General features: G+C 37.7%; 1 protein-coding gene across 5 annotated transcripts in view; it reads left to right on the forward strand.

Moving 5' to 3' along the window:
• MPPED2 (metallophosphoesterase domain containing 2) overlaps positions 1-22,841 on the forward strand; it is a 121,223-nt gene that overhangs the window by 62,937 nt on the left and 35,445 nt on the right. For all 5 annotated transcript variants that reach the window (XM_058027088.1, XM_058027092.1, XM_058027091.1 and 2 more), the window contains exon 4: positions 2,405-2,630. In XM_058027088.1, coding sequence (XP_057883071.1) covers positions 2,405-2,630 — 226 coding nt within the window. The remainder of the gene's footprint in view (positions 1-2,404; positions 2,631-22,841) is intronic.

A 22,841-nucleotide genomic window follows, 5' to 3' on the forward strand; every position in this document is an offset into this window, starting at 1 on the left:
CACTTCTCTGAGAATATTATCACACCTAGCTTGTTTTGGGGGATTGATGGTTATGACAAGTGTATCAAATTTCATGCTGGTGATAATCTTTTATGTTTCCTGGGAGAAGAGAAAATAGCACTTTTATCTTGTGCCCAGGAGTCACAGAGAGCAGGAATTGCAGGTACATGCTACACAGAGTTCTTAAATAAAAATGCACTGCAGAGCAGCACGTAGTGGAGATGGGCAAGGGGAGGAAAGTGGGAAAGGAGTGAGTCAAAAACTGTAGAGGAGCATTTATTGCATCTCCCCAGCTTTTATTCTAGTGCAGCACCACCACAGAGAGTTATGAATATGTATTTTATTCAGACCTGAGGTGTCTACGAAAAACATAGTCTGCTTGGTTTTTTCAAGGGATTTGTAACATTTTGGTTTTTCCTCCAGAATTCACTAATTTTGCAGAGATGATGCCTCGTGTAATTCCTTTTCTGTGCTGTAAATGCTGAAAAATCAGAGGGTTCTGACTGGCTCCCCTAATCAGAGGGTTCTGACTGGCACCCCTGTAAGTCCTATTTAGGGGAAAAGTTAATCTTGTTGTATATACTTACAGCTTTACTCTGAGGTCCACTTTTAAAAAGAACCCAAACCAAACAGTTTCAAAAGCTGAAAGACAAGTTTTAAACCAGCAAAGCCACTTCTGTTTAGGAGCACTGTACTCACAAGAAATGTGTAGCATCTGATTCTGTCTTCCCTGGGACACACGTTGTGAATTCCAGACCTGGAAGACAAACCCAAAGATTTCTATTTCATTTTGCTGCCTTTGTGAAAAAATAAAAACAAAGACAAACTGCACAGAAATCCCCATAACAAATCCAACCTTTTCTGAATGATTCTTAGTAATAAACACCAAGATGAAGGATGAGGTATGAGGCTGAGAAATCAGGCTTGTCGGGAAGGCAGGAGCAGTTAGCTTTGATGCAATCCTATGTGGGATTTTTGGCAAGTCACAGTGGGACAGATTTTGTAAGAGAGCCTAACTTCTGTGAAGACACCACAGTATGGGACTGCATTTTTAAGGGAGCTCAGCACCCAGTATGTTTGTTTGGAAGATCTGGCACTGATTGCTAGTACCAAGTGCTTGAAAATCTGTTCTGAGCTCCAAAAATCTGGCTCTGTGAACATGATCCATGCCTCCTTCCAAACAATGCTGTTAGTTCCCCTGAACTGAGGGGAGCAAACATGTGATTCTTTACTCCTGCTCTGATGGTAAATGAATTAATCAGATTTTCCTTTTTCCTGGTTTGTTTTATATGGCTGAGTTTCATGGTTATTTCTACTTGTGTGCTTTTTACAAGAAATGAGATACTCATAAACATAATAATAATAATATAAAAGTGTGTTGCAAATGAATTGAAGTTTTGGGAAATAGGCTAGGTCTTGAATAAATGTGGATTCTTTGCTTCTTTTTTACCAGGGTCAGGATTAAATGTGTGAGAAGGTATTTTTTGTTCAGACTCAGATGTTTATTAGTTCTTATCTGTGTTACAGTCTCACAAACTATGAGCTCTGCAGCACTTCACTCTAGCAAACTAAAAATGGAGCTGTATCTCCCTCTCTACAAGGCCTTTTAAGGATAAACTGTCCAATTAAGAAATTACACCTAAATTACTTTTACTTTTAACCCAATAACCAACCACACAATGTGGACTTTTTTATCCAATTACACAAACCCACCCAAACCCAAGGAGAAGAAGGTGAAGGAGAAGGACCAGCCTCCACCCCAAAACCTCCATCTTGCTTTATATATATTACTACATTCTAAACCCTTAAACTCTTCAAGTTTTGATATCACACGCTTCTATTCAAACTCCACACCCACAATCCCAGTTCTGTCATTCCATTTTGGAAGCTTCTCCACAGCCTCAGGTGAAATGCAGTGTTCTCTTGGGGGTCAGTGCCTGCCAGCGCAGAAATAAGTGCCACTGAAATACAGATGAATCAAATAAAGCCATAATTTAAAACCCATCATCCCCAGCAGTCTGGGGCTCTCAGGACATGGCTGGCAGGCATCCTGCACTCCCTGCTCACCTGCCAGGCTCCTGACATGCATTAAAGCCTGGTGAGCACATCCAGGTGAATAACCCAGCAGTGCTGGTTCAGGCCCCCTTTGGAGCTGGTTTGACTGCCAGCAGCTGTGTAGCTGAGCCCTGCAGCAGGGCCTCTGTGCTGTGCCATGGCTTTGGGTGCCATTCTGTGCATTTTGACCCTGTTGCACTGGGTGCAGGAGGAGCAGCCTCCATCCGTGCACTGTGCCCAGCACGGAGATGCTCCCAGGCCTCGGGTGTTGCACCCTGTCACTGCTGGCTGGCTGCTTGTTGTGGGAGGAGGAAATGTGCTAATGAAGTCCTCTTTTTTGTTATTTCAGGAAACCTACCATATGAATATAAAATAGTGATTGCTGGGAATCATGAACTGACATTTGATAAGGAATTCATGGCAGACCTTGTTAAACAAGATTACTACCGCTTTCCCTCTGTGTCCAAATTGAAACCAGAGGACTTTGACAATGTTCAGTCACTCCTGACAAATAGTATTTACTTACAAGATTCAGAGGTAACAGTTAAAGGATTCCGAATATATGGTGCCCCGTGGTAAGTCTCAATTTCAACTTTCTTTGCTGTTTATTGCTTGAACCCCAGCAGGAATCATTCCTGCTGACCCTGCATGAAGCTGCTTTGTTGCATTGCCCTGCAGAACAGAATCAGACCTAGCTGTAACCATTCTGACACAGTTGCTTTTATTTTTTTAAATTTATTTTTCCTTTTCTTTTTTTGGGTAGATAATCTCTGTTTGGACATGTGTGTGAAATAAGACAAAAGGAACTTGTAACTATTTCTGTTCTGCCTGTTGAATGCACCTAAACTGTGGAGTCAATACTGACTCTGTGCTTGTGGATGAACTGTGGTGGCATTTTGGGATGCATTAGGGAAACTCCATTACATTCTATACCGCTGAGCTATTTATATCTGCTGTGCTAATAGATTAGTGTGGTGGCATTTAACACCCACACAGCGCAAGGGCACAAAGCAGCAGGTGCTTTAAGCCTTATTTTTCAGCAGTTCTGGGCATTGTTTTCTTTTTGCTTGTGAAGCTGTGATAACAGAATTCCAAACCACTTTTGGTCTCGTTCCACCCATGTGTCAAGCATGTCATGCAGGAAAGATTGCTGCCCAGTTTTGTGCTAAGGAGATCCTGCCTTGTTTTTTCTACATGTCATTTAATTGTGATGCCTGACAACTTTCTCTGGAGCCTTGGGTAGCACTTGTTCTAAATTCTCATGCTGAGAACAGCCACAGTCCTCTCAGGCTTTACCAGAGACCTGAACTTGAGTGATGGTGATAATCACTCTGTTGCTTGGAATTCTCAATTGTCAGCAGCAGCACCGAGATGCTAATTTATGCACACCTATAAGAAGGGCTTGCTATGAGCTTATAACTTATTTTTGATGTCAGGCTTGCTTTAAGGGTGAAAGCAGGAGTGGGGTTGAACCAGGAAATGGGACAAACCTATAAATGCATTAGAAATTTTCCCCTTCAGCTCGTCTTTGTTGCCTTGGCCTGCATTCATAGGTGGGTTGGTGTGGCACCACATGTGTTGATGCTTCTGATAATGTTTTCTCCTGGTCCTGTTGTATGCATCAGTGCTGGCTGGAAAGCTGTGATCTAGCTCTGTATCTCACAGTCTTGACTTGAGCTGCTAATCTTTTAATTTAAGTCATAGCCTTTAGCTACTAGTTTAAATCAGCCTGACATTGCTTGGCTAAAAAAAGAGTAATGCTCTAAATCCTTGCAATATCAGCAAATTGGGAAAGATGGTCTTAATTCAGGTTAGGAATCATCTCCTGGAGACATTTCAAAGTAATTTTTTTGTAATAGCAGCACAGAAGGCCTTGGGTAGTGAGGTGGGTTTGAGGGTGGCTGCAGGGTGAGGAGCTGGGGAAGATGAGGTTGGGGTTGTGTTCAGCTGCTTCTGTGTGTATGCATCACACTTGGGAGGGCCTCTCCAGTGATTAGGGAGTGCAGGCATATTTCCAAATTTATTTGGATCAGATTTAATGAACTCAGCTTCCTGCAGCATGTCTGGAGAGGCCTGGAGAGCACAGGAGACAACTGTGTGATGCGCCTTTACTTTTATATGTACTGGCAACTCATCATGTTCCTTTTCCTTCTCTTTCCTTCCCAAATCTGTAATGGAAATCTGTCATCCTTTTGTCTCCAGCTGCATTTAGAAGTTCTTTCAATTTGCAGGTGTGCACACGGATTTAGAATGTTTGCTCTGGAATATTAGGGGACATCACATCAAGGCCCTGAGTGGTCCCAGCTGTAGTAAGTGAATGGCATGTGTCTCCTGACCTAGCCATGGAAGACAAACCTGAATTAATCTTTCCTATAATCCATTGATAGCTGGATTTTTCCCATTATTGATGCATGATAAATGAAGCTAGATAGTGCGAAATTGACACTGAGCCCTGACCAAGTGAGGATTTCTCTGTCTTGATCTTCAATTGTGTTTAGCTGCCAAAAACTGTTGTCAAATTATGTCTTGAGCAGCTGTTGGTGTGGAGATGAGGTTACCATTTTCAATTCAGCTTTTTAGATCAATCAGCCAGTCAGAAATGTGGTATTGTCCATGCATTTTCTCTCTCTCTCTCTTTTTTTTTTTTTTAATTTTAATAATGACAGTTTTTAGAAAATGTGAAAATTTACTAGGTGTTTCTTTTGTGTTTTAGCCAGTCTTTCAGAGGAAGAAAAAGTCCCATCAGATATTAGTAAAATCTGCTCTAATTTTATTCTGTGCCTGGAAACTGAGACAAAATGATCAGACAAGCATTTTACCACTTCTTAAATTTTTATGCTCTCTCCCCTCCAATCACATCTTGCTCTATTCCTATAAATCTTCAGATTACCCCAAAGGAGGAGAATTTGTGGGATGTTGTGTATATTTACAGCCTCCTTACCCCAGTTAATTCTGTCACAGAAATGGGGCACTGGTCATTAACCCAGAAGATATACCAACCTTGACAAGAAATAAGTTGGTATGTTCAATTTATGTGCAGTTTTGTAAGTATTTCCAGAGTGGGGGCGGGGAATCTCATTTGCTGATAAAGCTACTGGTTTTAATTTAAAAAAGAGGGATCAAACCAAGAATAACAGATGTGATTCTGGAGGTTTGAGCCTGTCAGGGGTTTCTAAGAAGTAATTGCCAGAGTACTGGGAAGGCTGGCTATAATTCATCTATCTAGAAAATGTAAATTGCCAGCTCAGTGTAAATACAGAGAGGAGATATCAGTTCATATTCATTACATGCTATTACTCAGGGTACATCTAAAAGCTTTCTAAAGACCTGAGAGAATTCAAGTAGTGCCTCCTAACTTACAATTTAGCAGGATTTGTGAGTAAAAAAATAACTTACAATACATGGGAGCATTGGTGTGTGTTTGCAATTGGAATGTGCCGTGGTGCATAACAACAGCCTCTGAGGAGCAGAAAATTTGAATTTAGCCCGATAGTTCTGAGAGCATTAAATGGCATTAGCTGGAGGGAAGTTGAAAAGAAGAGTCTCAGCTCCTAAAAGAGAAAAGTGCAAGGGTGGGACATAAATCACATTCAGAGCTCTGCTCATTTTCTGAGGTGAAGAATGTAAGTGACATTTTCACACCTTAAATAGGAGATTCTTTGATGTACCTTGAAGGAACAAAATGGCTGAAGATTTTCCATTTGGTCTATAGATAACAATCCACAAAAACATTGCCCTCCTTTCTCTTCCTTCTGACTTTGCCCTATGAACCTGGCTTGTTTGCTGGGAAAATAATTGATAGTTTATGCAGTAAAAAATTCTGTGAGATTCCAGTGACAACGTTTCCTCCTTGGGAAATTCGAGATTGAGGTTTGCTATTAAACTGGATGGAAAATAAAACCAGTGATGGATTTATGAATTTTTAAATTTTCAAACTCCCTCTGTGAAGTAAACATGAGCATAACTCATGCTGATGTATCTGTGAAAGGGTAAGGAGACACAGTCTGTTTTTACTGCAGCTTTGGGTGCTGAATATGCATAAGTGAATTAGTGTAAGTTTTACTTATATTCAAATGTTATTTTAAAATACGTGTTGGTTTTTTTTAAATTATATTTGAAATGGTTCATCCGTGCTGAGGGCTGAATTTACCACAGTGTGCTGTAGACATTTGGATACAAATATTCTCACAGTGTGTGTTTTCTAATGAAGCTTTAAAAGCACTCAAACCACCAGAGGACTGCAGTTAACTGGAGACAGAATTTGTTTAAACCACATTTTGACAGAAACAATTGTTCAGGGAGAATATTTTTTGCTGGTTTATTTCATTCTGCTGATCAGCTCTATAACTTTTGTAGGGTTTTGCCTATTTGAAAGAGAAAAGTAGTTGAAAAGGAAAAAGTGTTCTGCTGTACTTTACTTTGTGTGCATCGAAATTCGTGATTCTTATCTTTATGAAGAAGGAGGCAATAGGCTTATTTATGGATTTTAAATTCTGTTCTGCATTAGAATTTCACAGGAAATGCCAAAAGCTATAAGTGTAGAATAATCTAACAAAACAATCCTTTACATCATTTTTAGCTATGAAAGTGTGTGAGGAAATTCCACTCACAGAATGAGAAGTAAAGCTGGAGGTCTGGAACTTTCAGCCTATGTATTTGTTTAGATAACTAGAGATAGATTTATCTTATTGAAGGAAGAAATGTGTAGTGTAAATATATTAAAATGTAAATATATAAATAAATATTTACAATATAACATATATTATATATAAATATATAAAATATATATTATATATTATATATTATATATTATATATTATATATTGTATAATATATATACACATATAAATGTATATAAATAATGACTATATAAAATTTCAGCCTATGTATTTGTTTAGATAACTGGAGAAGTATGTGTCTTTTTGAAGGAAGAAATGGGTAGTGTAAAAATATACAAATATGTAAATATGTAAATAAGTATCTACTATATTATATAATGTATATATTATATACATTATATATAATGTTTATAATATATATACACACATATAAAATATATATAAATAATACGTATATAGCTTTTCAGCCTATATATTTGTTTAGATAACTGGAGATACATCTATCTTTTTGAAGGAAGAAAGGTGTAGTTTAAATATATAAATATATATATTAAATATATATACAATCTTATACCTATAACATATATTTATATGTATATATATAAAAATTTATAGACTTTCAGCCTACATATTTGTTTAGATAACTGGCAAGATATGTATCTTTTTGAAGGAAGAAAGGTGTAGTGTAAATATACATAAATACATAATATATAATATATAAAATATATATATATATAATATATAGACAATAATTATATAGAGACTTTCAGTTTATATATTTAGATAACTGGAGATACATCTACCTTTTTGAAGGAAGAAATGTGTAGTGTAAAAGCCAATTCTGTATAAATCAATGGATGTCAATGGTTAACAGAGTCAGCTTGTTGTGGATAACTGAAAAGCACCACAAACATAAAAATGGCAATCAATTATTTAAATAATGCCTGAAATCAGTGATTTCCATCCCTGTGATGAACACAAATTCCCCCTGAGCGCAGGTGGGAGCGGAGCTCTGCCCTCTTGCAGGAGCAGCAGCATTGTTCAGCAATATCCTGTGCCTTTGTCAGGCTGCAGCCTGCTCAGGTCTCGAGAACAGAAGCACAAAGCTGGCCTCCCAGTTGCTTTTAATGAATCCTAGTGGGTTTTTCCTATGTCCAAGAATTTGATCTGGAGGGTGATCCAGAGGTCAGGAACAAACGGCTCACTATCACTCACGTCTGCACAGCCAAGGCTTTCATTTGCTTTTTTTAGTAACTCCAGAGGAAGTGCCTTAACTCTTTTTTCAGAAGCAAAGTTTTAATTGGCATAGATAATGCAACCTTAAGAAAGCAGAGGCAGGATCAGCCATCTCCTTCAAAAATAATGTTTTGTGCAATCTTTTCTTTTCAGCCCAGTGTAAAATCTGGGGTTTCATCAAATGATTTTTACATCAGTTAAAAATTATTTCTCTGACTCAATTTCTTTCTCTGCTTCATTTGCAATGATATTTTAGTACAAGCAGCTCCAAGTTAGTACTTCTGCCTTGTTCTGATCAGTGTTTTCAGACTCTCTGTTTATCCTGTCAGAGAGGTGTCAGAGGGTTTTTTTTTTTCCTTTCCAATTATAAGTTTTGTAATGCATCATGGGTTTTGCTGACAGTCTTCAAGTTCTTGAAATAGCAAGCAAATTAACAGCAGATATTGAGCGTGAGGACTGGAAAACCAATTGGCAACTCACATGATGGGATTCAGATACACTGATGGGTTGGAATGGATCTCATTTCTTTTATTTTCATGGTCTTTTAGGCAATTAGGTCCTGTCTGAAAAAAAGGAGGGATAGAAATTGGGCTATTCAGCAAAAAAGTTCTTCTTTGCTGCTTAGTGGTGAGGAAGCCAGGGGAGACTGGACGAGGCTGTGTGTGTTGCACCAGTTTTTCAGGAATTCTGGTGTTTATGCAGTGGAAGTCAGCAACTGAGGGAATTATTGGCAAAGACTGAAGTCTCCTGTCTGTATGTTAAACAAACACAGCACCACTGCAGCGTGGCTGTGTTTAAAGGTGCAGGCTTCTGTTTCATTTTTCTTGGCATTTCTCCTCCAGGTCTCTCGGTTTAGAATGGAAGAATGAATTCCCCCTGGTCTAGAATTGCAGAGGTTTGTTTACATTTTTAGCCTTGTTGGGAATGTAGCTGATTTTTCTTTGGTCTCCTTGATATCAGATTCGCTTCCAAGTAAAAAATTGTCCTGATTACTTTTAAAAGCTTTCTTTCTTTTTTTCTTCCTTTTTTTATTTTTTAAATAAAGAGTAGGATGTTTGGCATTTTAAATACACTCACTCATAGGTAATTTTTAATCCTGTGCCACAAACCTGTCCTATTTAATTCTTTGGACAGCTCTGCATCCTGGCACTGGGGCAGATCATGAAGTCTTGATCTTTTCTTCAGTCTTGACTTCAGCAGGAATAAGAGCTTTAGAGTATTCTTTACTAGTGTTAACAAATAAACTGTTCCTATTTGTGAGTGGAATTCTAGCTAGTTATGCCAGACATAAAATGATAGCTCTCCTAAATCTTTCCCTGGTGTGGAAACAGGGATTTGAATTCTTCCACAGCAGTACAGACAAATGATTGTGGAAATCTGCTCTGTCTCTAATTCTTGGAGTCCAAGAAAAAAGCAGAGAGGCACAAGGAGCCAGATGAGTTTTGGTGTTGTAGCGCTCGTTATTCATGGTGCCCTCCTCATTTGTAGGTTGAAGTATGGTTTGCTCAGCAAGGAGGATATTTTGGCAGACAAGCTGTGCTTATACTTGTAGTTTTGCTTTGGTTGGTGTGTTTTTAGTTGCCAGAATCAGTTTGCTTTCCTTTAGCTGAGCCCTGGAATAACACAGTGGTCACTGTGCAAGGAGCAGGCTGAAAGTATTCACAGCCAGCAAGGAGTTACCAAGAGCAGGAAACAGAATTCTGCAAAACTCCTGGCATTTTTAACTCTGGAGCATCAGGGTTTGTCTTGGGAAGGGGTTTGAAGCCCCTTAAAGAATGGGAGCTGGGAAAGAGGAGTTGTTAAGGCAAATCTGGAGATAGGCTGTTGTGTACAGGACAGGACTCCTTGCAGTGTGTTGATGCTTGCTTGAAGGAATTCTGCACTTCAGGGCTCCTGCTTTTCCATTTCCCTTCACCTGCACGTGCCCCACAGCTCTCTGTGGTGGTCTGGTACAGAAGGGAAGGCAGACAAAGCTGAGAACACCATGCTGTTGAGGTTAACTGGAAAATTACCTCTCTCTAGGACAGCCACCTCCATGGCAGCAGAGTGCAGGAGTAAGAGAGGGGCTGCAGCTCTGACAAGCTGACACCAGGATGGATTTTGCATTGCGTGGCGCTCTTCAAGCCTCATTACTCTCATTGCTTCATTTCCCCTGTGCCCTGAGCAAGAAGGATTAGGGAGCAGGTGGATGCTCTGAGTGACAGGCAGAGGAGCCTGTGGGAGGATGTGTTGGGCCTGGCTGAGCTGGAGTTTGTTCCTCACAGCACTGCTTTGGGGGCTGGAAGGGTGAAAATAACACACCTGTGTTTGGCTACAGCATCAGCACTGCTGTCTCCAGCACCCCTGCCCTCCATCAGCCTTGCAGATTTTGGAAATGAGCACAGCTGGGACACTGACCAGAGGAATATTCCACACCACACGATGTCAGCTCAGATAGAAAAGCGAAGGAAAGTGGGGGGATGGTGTTTGATATTTGCAGTGTTTGCCTTCTGGAGCAAGCACTCCATGTAATGGAGCCTGGCTTCCTGGGGAGTGAAATGAATGAAATAAGGATGGAGGAGGTGACAGGGAGGAAGGTGGTTGGGTATGGGAAACAGATGCAATCTACAAGTGGTTTGTTTCACAGTTCATCTATTCAGGACAAACAGGAAAAATGTGGGAGAATGTACATTGCAGGTAGAGTTGACAATAAAGCTCATGTGATGTGACGGGGATAAAATGCAATGGAAATGGAGAAGCAATTATTTTTTATTTTTTTTAAATCTAAAAGCAAGTGACTAGATTTTGCAAGGGTGAGATCTCTCATGACTGTCTTTCAGATGATTTGGATCATATTTATCTAATACTTATTGATCACAATGCTAACTTTACCCTGACATGTGTATAAAATGCTTTAAGTAATTCTCAGAAGCTATGAAATAAAGCAAAAATTGCACTTTAAAACATGCACTTTAAATAAGAGACCACTGATTGTGAATCTGAGCAGAGACATAAAGGTCAAGAGTGACAACTGCATTCATCAGATTTTCATGAGAATCTGTTCAGTGGAATAGATCTGGCACCTCATTTCAGAAGTGGTCAACACTCATGGATTCAGTAGAAAATCAATGAGACCCATGGGTATTTATAACCACCCCTCCAAGGTTTAGGTGCTGGTCTGGATTATGGTTTGTGTGCCTGTAAAATGTGAGGGTTGCTGACATTTCTAACAGAGCCACTTTGACAAAGGGAATAATGCTTGCCAGGAAGTGATCTCGTGATGATTTGAAATCATCTGACACGTCTGCCATTGTATTTATTTTGCAAGTAGTGCAAGCACTTGGATTTTGTATCTGCAGATGTGCCAGCCTGTCTGTCCTCTCCTCCTGGAGAACCCTCACCTCCAGGTTTGCTCCTTCAGCAGCATCTGTAGGATGGGTAGAGCTTGCAGGAAGGCTCTGGTCCTTCAGAAAGCCAGTTTATTTTTGTGCACATGTGAATCAATCTGAATCACTGACAAAAGCTGATATTTGCAGCTGCTAACTGTATTAATCTCTTGAGTCAGGTTTGTTGGTATTTATAGTTGTGTATCGCCTCCAGTTTTACATAAAGTGAGCTTTATGTAAGAGGGAAGGCTGTCTTTCAGTCTCCTTCTCCTGGCACAGATTTTAATGCATCTTGTTTTCAAAACTGGCAATGTAATAAATTTCAAGAAAGGTGTTCTCTTTAACACTTCCCTTGGTGCTCCATCTGGGCTGCTTGGGACACTTCCATGGCCTGCACTGCAAGAAAAAGGAGAAAGGCAACTTGAGTTGCTAGTCTGAAAGCTGTAAGTGTTCTTATTTTTAATATGGAATGTTCTAAAATACTGTAATCTCAAGTTATGGCTCCCTCAATTATGTTTTTCAGATTTTAGCAAGCTTGGCTCCTTCTTCTCTGGATGAATATAACATAAGTTTCATGTTTCTTGAGAAACCTGCAGAGTGCCATTTTAAGGAATATTGTCTTCCACTGCCTAACCTGCAGATCTTTTTTATAAATTCCTGGATTTATAGGGTTCAAGAGCTGACATTGCTGCATGTATAGAGGTGGAACATTTGGGACAGCTTGGAAAATGACAGAGCAAACCAAGTATGGATCACTCTGCACAGCTCTTGCAGGGCCAGATGGGGTGTGGGGCATCTCTGCTGGGCTGCAGCGTCTGCTCCCATATTGCAGGGCTTGTGCAACAGTTCCTCACATGCCAGGATTGCATTTCTGACCCACAGAGGCACAGCTGAAAAGTGTAACTGCTACCAACTTAATTCACCTAATATCAGCCTAGAAATCCAAGTGAAGTGAAACAGTGCGAGGAAGGTGTGATTTGTTTCAGAGGAAAAAAAGAGAACAAACACCTGTTATGTCATTGTTTTGTGGATTTGGGGAAAGAGAAAGAAAGAAAGAAAGAAAGAAAGAAAGAAAGAAAGAAAGAAAGAAAGAAAGAAAGAAAGAAAGAAAGAAAGAAAGAAAGAAAGAAAGAAAGAAAGAAAGAAAGAAAGAAAGAAAGAAAGAAAGAAAGAAAGAAAGAAAGAAAGAAAGAAAGAAAGAAAGAAAGAAATTGCAATTTTATACATATCAAATTATTAATTACATATAATATTGTAATTATTTGTTTATATATAAGTTATATATTTATAGATAAATATATATCTATATATAGATAAAATATATATTTAATTAATTGTATATAATATATATTTACTATATATAAAATTCTTAATTATATATTTATTATATTAATTATATATTATACATGTCATATATTATATTTATTATATATATTTAATAATTATATATTTCTATTATATATAATTAGTATATATTATATACATACATATATAGATATAGATATATACTTAATATATTTATATATATTTAATAAATATTTATTTTATAAATTTAATAATTATATATACTATATATTATATGCATACATACATAGATATAGGCATATATACATACATATATAGAGATATTTAAATATATATGCATATATAGAAATATAGATATATCAATATAGATATAGATATAGATATAGATATAGATATAGATATAGATATAGATATAGATATAGATAGATATAGATAGATTTAGATATATTTGGGGACATCCACAGCCTGATGGTTCATCTGGAAATGAGCTGTTCTAGCACACAGCAGCAAGACCTTGCTGTAAGGATGAGCTGATAATTACTAGCAGTCAATCTGCCTAGAATGTACACCTTTCCTTATTTATATTCCAGTCCTGTAACCTTCCCTATTCTCTTGTGCTTTTGTCCTATTAATCTACAAAACAGGGCTTGACTTGTGATTAGTCCTCAGAAGTTGTTTCTATTAATCAGGCTGCAAAACAAGTCTGCTTGGATGTTCTGGTGCAAGTGCTTAATGTGCTTTCCTCATCAGCCCAGAGCACAGAGCTGCTGGGCCTGTCTCAAATGGCTCTGAAATCAGGGAGGTGTCTGCTGCACTTTCTTTGTGTTTACATCTTGATTGTGTGGCTGCTGGAGGGGGAAAATAGAGGGAAATAATTGCAATCCTACAGAAAATGGCATAAATAAGTGACATTTGTGGCTCTGTGTTGCAGGACAGATCCTGTCACAGCAGAGCCACTGCTTTACCTGTGTTTTGGATGTGAGTTATAAGTGTGAGAATTAAAATTCAAACTTTGCTCACAGATGGGACTAAGCTTTAAACTCTTGGTAGAATTTGAGGGATAAGTCTATTCCCATAACATTCAGTGGGTCATTTAAGAGAATGTTTATTTGTCTGCAATAGGTAGAAAGCCAGAGAGATTTTTTGTGAAAGAGACATATATTTTTAAATATATTTGTTTATACATATTTAAATACATATATATATTATATATTTAACAAGTTTTCTCTATATATTTATATAGATATATGTATATATATGTATGTATATGTATATATATGTGTATATATATGTGTATATGTATATATATGTGTATATATATGTGTATATATATATATATGTATGTATATGTATATATATATGTATATATATATAGATATATACATATATCTATATATATAACCAGTTTTGTAATATATATAATATATATATTTATATATTAATATATATAATTATATGTAATATATATGATATATATAATACAATTATATATATGTATATAAATGTATATGTATGTATATATGTATTTGTATGTATGTATATATGTGTATATATATACATATATACATATATACATATATCTATATATATAACCAGATTTGTTATATATATAATATATATATTTATATATATATCTAATTATATGTAATATATATGATATATATATAATACAATTTTTTATATATATATATATGTATATATATGTATATGTATATATGTAACAAAAGAGTACTCTGAGAGCTGGTTTAATACGAAAAAAAAACCCCAAAAACCAACCTCAAACGGAACTGTTTGTAACACTTGAATTATTAGAACTTACCATAAAACTTGAACAATAAACAGCATGTGTAGTGAGAAACTAATCTAGTTTCATTGTAGAAGAAACTGCTAACTATAAAAATGTAATGATTTATTCTTCTAATTAAATGCAGTATTTCTTGCCTTTAGGAGGAAAGCACATATTTTAAAACGTACCCAAAGAAACAAACCAGATCGCTAGTTCTTTTTTTTTTTTTTTTTTATTTCATTCCTTTGGCTTTATACATTTATTTTTTAAGTTTTTTGTGATGTTGATGATGTACCCCTTAGCCAGCTCAATAAAGTTCCCAAAGGAGATTGTCACAGCAGGGCAAGAGAAGGGGCTCCTAAACCAGTTTGTAACAGCAAGGCAGGAGGAGGAATTCCCAAACCACTTTTTTTTCACAGCAGGGCAAGAGAGAGTGTTCCTAAAGGAATTTTTTAACAGCAGGGCAGGATAAGGGTTCCCAAACCATTTTTTGTCACAGCAGGACAGGAGTAGGGTTCCCAAACCAGATTTTCCACAGCAGGGTGGGAGAAGAGCTCCAAAATGAGATTTTTTACAGCAGGGCAGGAGAAGGGGTTCCTAAATCCAATTTTTTCAGAGCAGGGCAGGAGAAGGGTTTCCAAACCAGGTTTTTTTCCCAGTAGGGCAGCAAGAGTTCCCAAAGGAGATCATCACTGCAGGGCAGGAGAAGAAGGGGTTCCTAAACCAAATTTGTCACAGCAGGGCAAGAGAATGGGTTCCTAAATCAGGTTTTTTCACAGCAGGGCAGGAGAAGGATTTCCAGAGGAATTTTTCTAGAGCAGGGCAGGAGAAGGGGCTCCTAAACCACTTTTTTTTTTTTCAGAGCAGGACAGGGGAAGGGACACCCAAATGAGCTGTGCCTTGTGAACTCCTCCTGGCCAGTCTTTGCTGGGATATGGAGTTGGCATTTTGGTGTGCCACCCCCTTGTCCTTGTGGCAAACCCCAGGTGCTGCAGAGGGCTGCCCTCCCAAAGGGGACACAGAGCAAAGCCCTTTTTCAGAGGTTTTAGTCACCTAAAGCAGTAAATTGGAGAGTTTGTACTGCCCAAGGTTAAATAGGACTTTTTTCAAAGTCACCACTGTGAAATTTTACATATACTGTTCTTATTAGGAATAGAGAAGAAATAGGTGCTCTAACGTGGTTTTCTGTAGTCAAATTCCTTTTGGTAATTTCATTTTCACTAGCTATTTCTACCTTTTTTTTTTTTTCCTTTTTCCTCCTTACTTCTTTTTTTCCTCCCTCGTTACCATTTCCCCAGTTATCAGAGAAATCAGTCTTCCTGCATTGATTCATTTCGACCAGAGTCTGCAAGGCACAGGGAATCAAATTAACTAATATTTTACTTTTGCATGTGATTAATGCTAATGCTTACAGAGAAGAAAATACTTTGCTCTGATTTAATTTTTGTTCTCCAGTTGAATCCCAGAGACTTAATTTTGCAGAGGGTTGTCTCTCTGCTTATTGTCTCTTAAGGAATCATGGAAGTTAGAGATGGAGAAGACCTATTAAATCATCCTGCTATTGCAGGATTGTCTCCTACACTATATTTTTGAATATTATTTGAATATTATCATTAGTTTTAATGAATGAAAAAAGCAGTTTCAGTTAATTCTTTCTGAAGTTGGACCTCAGTGCAGTGAAGATGTGAGTAATGGGAGCAAATATTCTGCTTATACATTTCCTAGGTTTATTTTATTTTAAAAAATAAGCTGTGCAATTTTTGAAGAGGACCTTAACGATTTCGTGTACCCTACATGATGTTACTTTTCTAGCCTTGTGTCATTTATTTTATACTCTCAGCCTTTGTAATGCCTTCAGATTTTTCTCTTTTCCTCTTTGTTATTTCTGGTGAGGTGACTGATATTTGCTTCATTGACTATCTGGGCTGTTATCATTTTTTCCCCCCAAATTTCCACAAGGCTTAGACCCAAACTGCAGAATTCTGTCACTGCTGTATGGTGAGGGGACCCTTGGATGCTTGGACCCTGCTGAAGGATGGTGATTGTGTTTTTCCTCTGCTTCTGCAGGACGTCCGGGCTTGCATCAGGCTCTGATGTGGTGGTACAGCCACATGTGTGGCCCAGATAATTATATTTTTTCCCTATTCATGTTGCAAGCCCATACATAATTTGCTGTCAGCTGCTGCCCCTGGATCTTTTCTTTTAGCTTAACAGGTTTGGGTTTCTTCCTCTCACTGATTCTTTGTGCTGTTCAGCTCTCTTCAGATGTACTAGCCTGCATTTTTTCCACAAGGAATTCCCTTTTCTTACTTATCTCAGTGTTTCTAACCTCCTCTGGCATCATTGCTTCCCCCACTGTCGTGTTTATAACACTTCTCGCTAGATTGAAATCTGTGAATTTAATTAATGCACTGTTTACCCCTTCTTCCAGATCATTAATAAAGATGTTAAATAAAACTGATCCTAATACCAATCCCTGTGGCAATGTGCTAGCACCTCCCTTGTGCTGCTGCAATCTATTTATTTATAGCCCTTTAGCCACTATTCAGCCATGTGATAGTCCTCACAAGCAAGCCAATTTTAGGCTTTTTGAAAAGGGATTGTGTCACATTTTTGCCAAAGTCTGGGCTGATACAATCTACTCTATTATTTTAATCTACCGACTTGGCTGAATTTAATATATGTACAAAAATTAAATGTGATGAAATAGAGCTGTGGTTTTGGAGTGTTTTGAGATCTTGGCAGCTGAGTAGCTATAATTCTGCTTTCTTAGAGCAATTACACCTCCTCCACCCCCACCCACCCCCCACCCCAGTTACACCAGCATTTTATTCTGGGCTGAATTTAGATTTACTAGGAGAGGATTCTCAGCATTGCTCTGTAATTCAGAGTGTGCTGAGCAGTGCCATGCTCCTCACCGCTTCTCCAGGGCTGGATTTTAAATTCCAAACTACTATGGATGGAATGGTTCTGTTGGTATTTCAATTGTCTAGTAGCAATTTGAATTGTCTGCTGCTTGGTTGGCTGCAGTCGTCATTTTGTGGTTTTTATATACATATAAAACATATATATCTGTATATTTATATATAATAGATAATATATAGATAATATATAGATAATAAATCCAACAATATATATAATTATAAAAATAATTAACAAATTGGAATATAATTGAATTAATTATAAATTAAATAATTAAATATAAATATAATTAGTTGTATATAAGTATACGTGTCTATTTGAAATTTTATTTTTATGTGTTTGCAAAAGCAATAATAAACTATTGTGCTTTTAAGTGCACTTTTAAGTGCACACTTTCATCCTTGCGAAATTTTTGAGATTTATCTGTTTGCTTAAATTCCATGTTGGTTTAAGTGCTTTCTTGCTTTGCAGCTTGAGGGTCTGTAGAATTTGTTTAATAGCACACTGAATTTGTATTTCCTTTTAATTCAAAAATATTTAAACATGAATAGGAAAAATTTCCTTTAAATTCAAAGGTATTTAAACTGGCATAGGAAAAATTTTGTGCTTCACAACTTCATTGTGTGCTTCAATACAAACTTTAATAATAAGTTGTGCCATGCAGCAATTGAATGAAACCAACGTTGTGAGATTTCACTTTCTTTTACTGTGTTTGGCTGGATTTTACAAGCTCTGTGCAAACACCCCATGTTTTAGTCTATAAATTTTAGCATGGAAAACTCGTTTATCCCACCTTGGTTGGAATGGCATGCCCTGCAAAGCACCACTGAATTACCAAGTCTGGCTAAGATGTGTTAAAATCTGGCTGATTTGGGTCTGTGCTAATGCAGAGCTCTAGAGGAGCACAAAAGCAGAGCAACCTGGTATAAAATAAATTACACAAAGCTAGAAAAGTAACATCCTGTAGGGTACAAGAAACCTTTAGGCTCCTCATCAAACATGGCACAGTTTGGAGGGGTTTTTTTAATAAAATAAACTTAGGATACACATAAGCAGAATATTAGTTCCCATTAGTAACATCTTCAGTGCACTGAGGTACAACCCCAAAAAGAATTAACTGAAACTGAACCTGAAACTTAAGTTTAATTAACGTAATTAAAACTGGGCATAATATTCAACCCTGCTGGCTGGGGCTGGGCAGCTCTGCAGCCTGAGCCAAGCCCCAGTGATGCTCAGGAGCATTTGGAGCCAGGATTTCTCCCTTTTCCCCCAGCACTGAGATGCTGCATCCAGTGCCCTTAAACACAGTGGTTTAAAGCATTTAAACACCGCTGGAAGCATTTAAACACCACTGGAACTGGAGACAGGAGGGTAGGTTGGAACAGGGCTTAGTCTCAGTTCCACTGTCTCAGTCTGAGCTCTGCCATTTTAACCCTTAACAGCTTCCTCCAAGTCTGTGTGGCAAACTCTGTTTTCTTCTCCAGAGTATAGTTAGGAGGTGTGTGCTCCAAATTTTGGACTGGCCAGGTTTATACTGGGTCAATACTTTGCTGCAGTGCCTTGGTTTGGGGTTCAGGTGCACCAAAATAGGATTTACTGTCTTGTTGGATGATGGCTTCAGAGCAGAATTAGTACTTAAAGTAAGGCCTGCATTAGCAGGGATTGGTATTGGGATCAGTTTTATTCAAGATCTTTATTAATGATCTGGAAGAAGGGGTAAACAGTGCATTAATTAAATTCACAGATTTCAATCTAGCGAGAAGTGTTATAAACACGACAGTGGGGGAAGCAATGATGCCAGAGGAGGTTAGAAACACTGAGATAAGTAAGAAAAGGGAATTCCTTGTGGAAAAAATGCAGGCTAGTACATCTGAAGAGAGCTGAACAGCACAAAGAATCAGTGAGAGGAAGAAACCCAAACCTGTTAAGCTAAAATAAAAGGCCCAGGGGCAGCAGCTGACAACAAATGATGAAATCACTAGCACGTGCCCCATCTCTGGAAATAGCCAAAGCCAGCCTGAATGGGGCCCTGAGCAACCTGGTGAAGGTGTCCCTGCTCATGGCAGGGGGTTGGACTGATTTCAGTGTGTGGTGTGAATTAATGTGGTAAGGGGTGGTGGAACTGGGTTTTTAAATTTGTTTCCAAACTGCTGTGAGTGTGCCTTCAGTGAGGAGAAACATATGGGTGCCAGGAGGGTGGAGAATGTGGATGAGGGAGCAGGGAAGGAAAGTCCCAACTTTTTGTTTAACTTCTCTATCAACAAAACAAGTAACAGTTATATGACTGCCGTTTAAACAGGAATTTCAGCGCACGAAAACACCTGGAAAGTGCCAAGTATTGCTGTTAACTTTTTTTTAGCCAGGTGATCCAGCAAGGTCTTGAGAAAATTCAAGCCTTTCCTCCTTGGTTTCACAGGGGATGGAGCAAGGAATCACCTCTGAAAATCAACCTCCTTGGTTTCAGAGGTGATCCAGCAGGGAATCACCTCTGAAATTCAAATTCCTTGGTTTCACAGGTGATCCAGCAAGGAATCACCTCTGAAACTCACAGGAATTTCAAGCACATAAAAGCACTTGCAAAGTGCCAAGTATTGTTGTTAACTTATTTTTCAGAGGTGATCCAGCAAGGAATCTCCTCTGAAATTCAAATTCCCTGGTTTCAGAGGTGATCCAGCAATGAATCACCTCTGAAATTCACAGGAAATTTCAAGCACATGAAAACACTTGCAAAGTGCCAAGTATTGCTGTTAACTTATTTATAGCCAGGTGAGCCAGCAAGGTCCTGAGCAAATTCAAGCCTTTCCTCCTTGAATGGTTTCAGGGGAGCCTCAGGGAGGTTTTTTTGCCCCTGGGAAGTCTGTGTGCTTGCAGGGGCTCTTGGCTGGATGATTGCACTGCAGAGCTAAGGAGGTGTCTGGTTTTTGCAGGATAAGAAGGGGCGTTCTTGAGATCCTGTTGAAGTGGAATAGATAGCTGTGTTACTTGAAGTGGGAGCTGATAACGTGTGATTTCAGGACACTTGAAGCCCTCTTCTCCAAAAGAGGAAGATTAATAAATAAAAACTGCAGGGCTCTGAGTTTACTTCCTGGAATTTCTGCTTTGGGTGGTAAACGCATTGCTGATTGAGAATTGGGTTATTAGGAAGGATTGGAGGGATGCAGAGAGGCTGCAGAGGGGATGGGGTCAGGGAGAGCCATCTGGCACAGAAATCTGCTCTCTCCTGTGCTGTCCAGAACAGTTTCCTGCAGAAACTCTTCCTGGGCCAAGCCTGTGCCTGGCTCACTGCTGAAAACTTCTCCTCCCAATGCCCAGATGAGTTGGACAATCCCAGCCTTCCCAAACCCCAATTCCAGCCCATTCCCCCCCGCCCCCCACTGCTGTTTTGGTGCTGTGTATTTTTAAAATACTCCCACCTTGGCGCTGATTATCTGTGGGGAAGATACTGAGATTTCAAAGGAAAATAGGGTGGGCCACACATGAGCACCTGTGGGAAGAAATGCACCTTTGTGCCTCTCCAAATAATACAAATATTCATTCCCACCTCCTAATAACCACCTCCTGCTCTTTATTTAAAGGCAGACTAAGGGTAGAAGATTCAATCTCCAAGGAAAGGCACTTAGCAGGTATTTGAGCAAAGAGTCTTCCAGTCCAGGCAGTGAAAACTGACACTGCTTCTTCCCTTCCATCAAAAGCCCTGTTGAAATGTAGGGCCTGTTATTGTATATTTATTCAGGCATCAATCACAATCAAGCCTCCTGCTAGTTCATCTGTAAGGCCATTGTAATCCTATTTTTATCAGCTCCTTCCTGTACAACAGACAGTTAAAATAGCACAAGTGGGGCTCACAAATATCTTAATGGCTTCGGTTCCCAGAGATATCAGTGACCAGAGGAAGAGTTTTGCCCAAATTTCTTCCTGAGCTGATAAGGGGGATAAACAGGGCTGAGGTGCAGGGCGAGGGCAGTGGGAAGTGCAGCCTGGGATGGAGCTGCACAAAGAGCAGGCAGCAGTGTTTGGGGAAAAACCTCGGGGGCAGAGGGAAGGAAGGGCTCCTGTTTGGGTTCTTTCTTTTGCGCAAGGTGGGCTGGGTCAAGTGATTTTTGTGATTTATTTTAATTAATTCATAATTTTATTTATTTATTTTGTAATGTATTGCTTGCTTAAAATTCTCTTTTTTAAAATTAATTATTAATTTTACCCGAATTAATTAATTAATTAATTAATTATATACTTGATTTATTTTATTTTAATTTTTATTAATTTGTTAATTTTATTTATTTATTATTTAATTTATTTAATCTCCCATGATTTCACTTAATTATTTAATCTATTCATTGGGTTATTATATATTTAATTATATATAATTATATTTATATATTTAATTATTATAATTATATAATTATTCTATACTTAACTAATTATTCAATTTATTTTTATTTTAATTTATTCAATTTATTTTATTTAATTTATTATTTAATCTCACTTTAATTTATTAAATCGATTATTATTTATGTAATCCCTTATTTTGTTTAATTTTTAATTTTGATTTATTTTTGAAATTTATTTTGTGATGTATTGTAATTTTAAATTTTTTTTTGTAATTTTTTCCCCCCGTTGTTGCTATTTTACTTCTTGAAAATCTGCAAGTGATTATTCAGGTGCAGGAAATTGAGTGTCAATAATTGGCAGCATGTCATGTTTTTAAATTTGGGACAGTATGCTGCTGACTCTTTAAGTGGCAGTATAAAAATGTAATACATTAATATTTTTGCTCTGCTTTTTGTACATGCATTTAAATATTTACTGGTTATAAAGTGGCGAATTATGCTTTTTAATATCTTTTTTCATGAATTCCAGCTGTCTTTTGATGCAAATTATTAGAAATAATTTATAAATTAACACAGAGTATGTTTTAAAATGCATTCTCTTACCAGAATGAAACTAGCTTAAGACTGTGAATGCATAAGGAAAAAGTTCATTACAGCAAATTTTATCTTATAAGACAAAATATTGCCTATGTCTCAGCTCTTTCAACTAATCTATTGTTCCTGGTCAAGCCAGTCTTTCAAGATTTCAGAGATAAGGGACACAGTGTTTTAGACTTAGTTTTTATTCATAAATAATAGGTGGCACTCTTCCTGTTTTGATTCCCAGGTTTTGGGGGATTTTTCCTTTCCATTTTAATCAAGCATTAGTATGTACTACTTATAGGAACTAAAACAAAAATATTATTATTTTCTAGAAAAGCAATTAATTTATAGCAAATTCATTTCTAGAAATGAATCCTGTAACAATTTTCCCAGCAAACTGTAATTCTAAGAGTTTATTCAGAGATTTCTTTCAGTTAAATGGTTAACCTTTAATTTTAGGAACAAGTAAATATTGCTTATTTCTTGGGGTATTAAGGATTTTATTATATTATTTTTAGTGTAGACTTTGTGTGGGTGGTTACATTTTTAGGGTAAATGTTAAAAACAATTAGCTGTCCCAAGCAGTAATAATGTGCTTTATACAAACCAGAATTTGCTATGTAAAAACTCAAAAATCCACGTG

This window comes from Melospiza georgiana, chromosome 6 (assembly GCF_028018845.1).
Source record: "Melospiza georgiana isolate bMelGeo1 chromosome 6, bMelGeo1.pri, whole genome shotgun sequence".
Classification (NCBI taxonomy): Eukaryota; Metazoa; Chordata; class Aves; order Passeriformes; family Passerellidae; genus Melospiza; species Melospiza georgiana.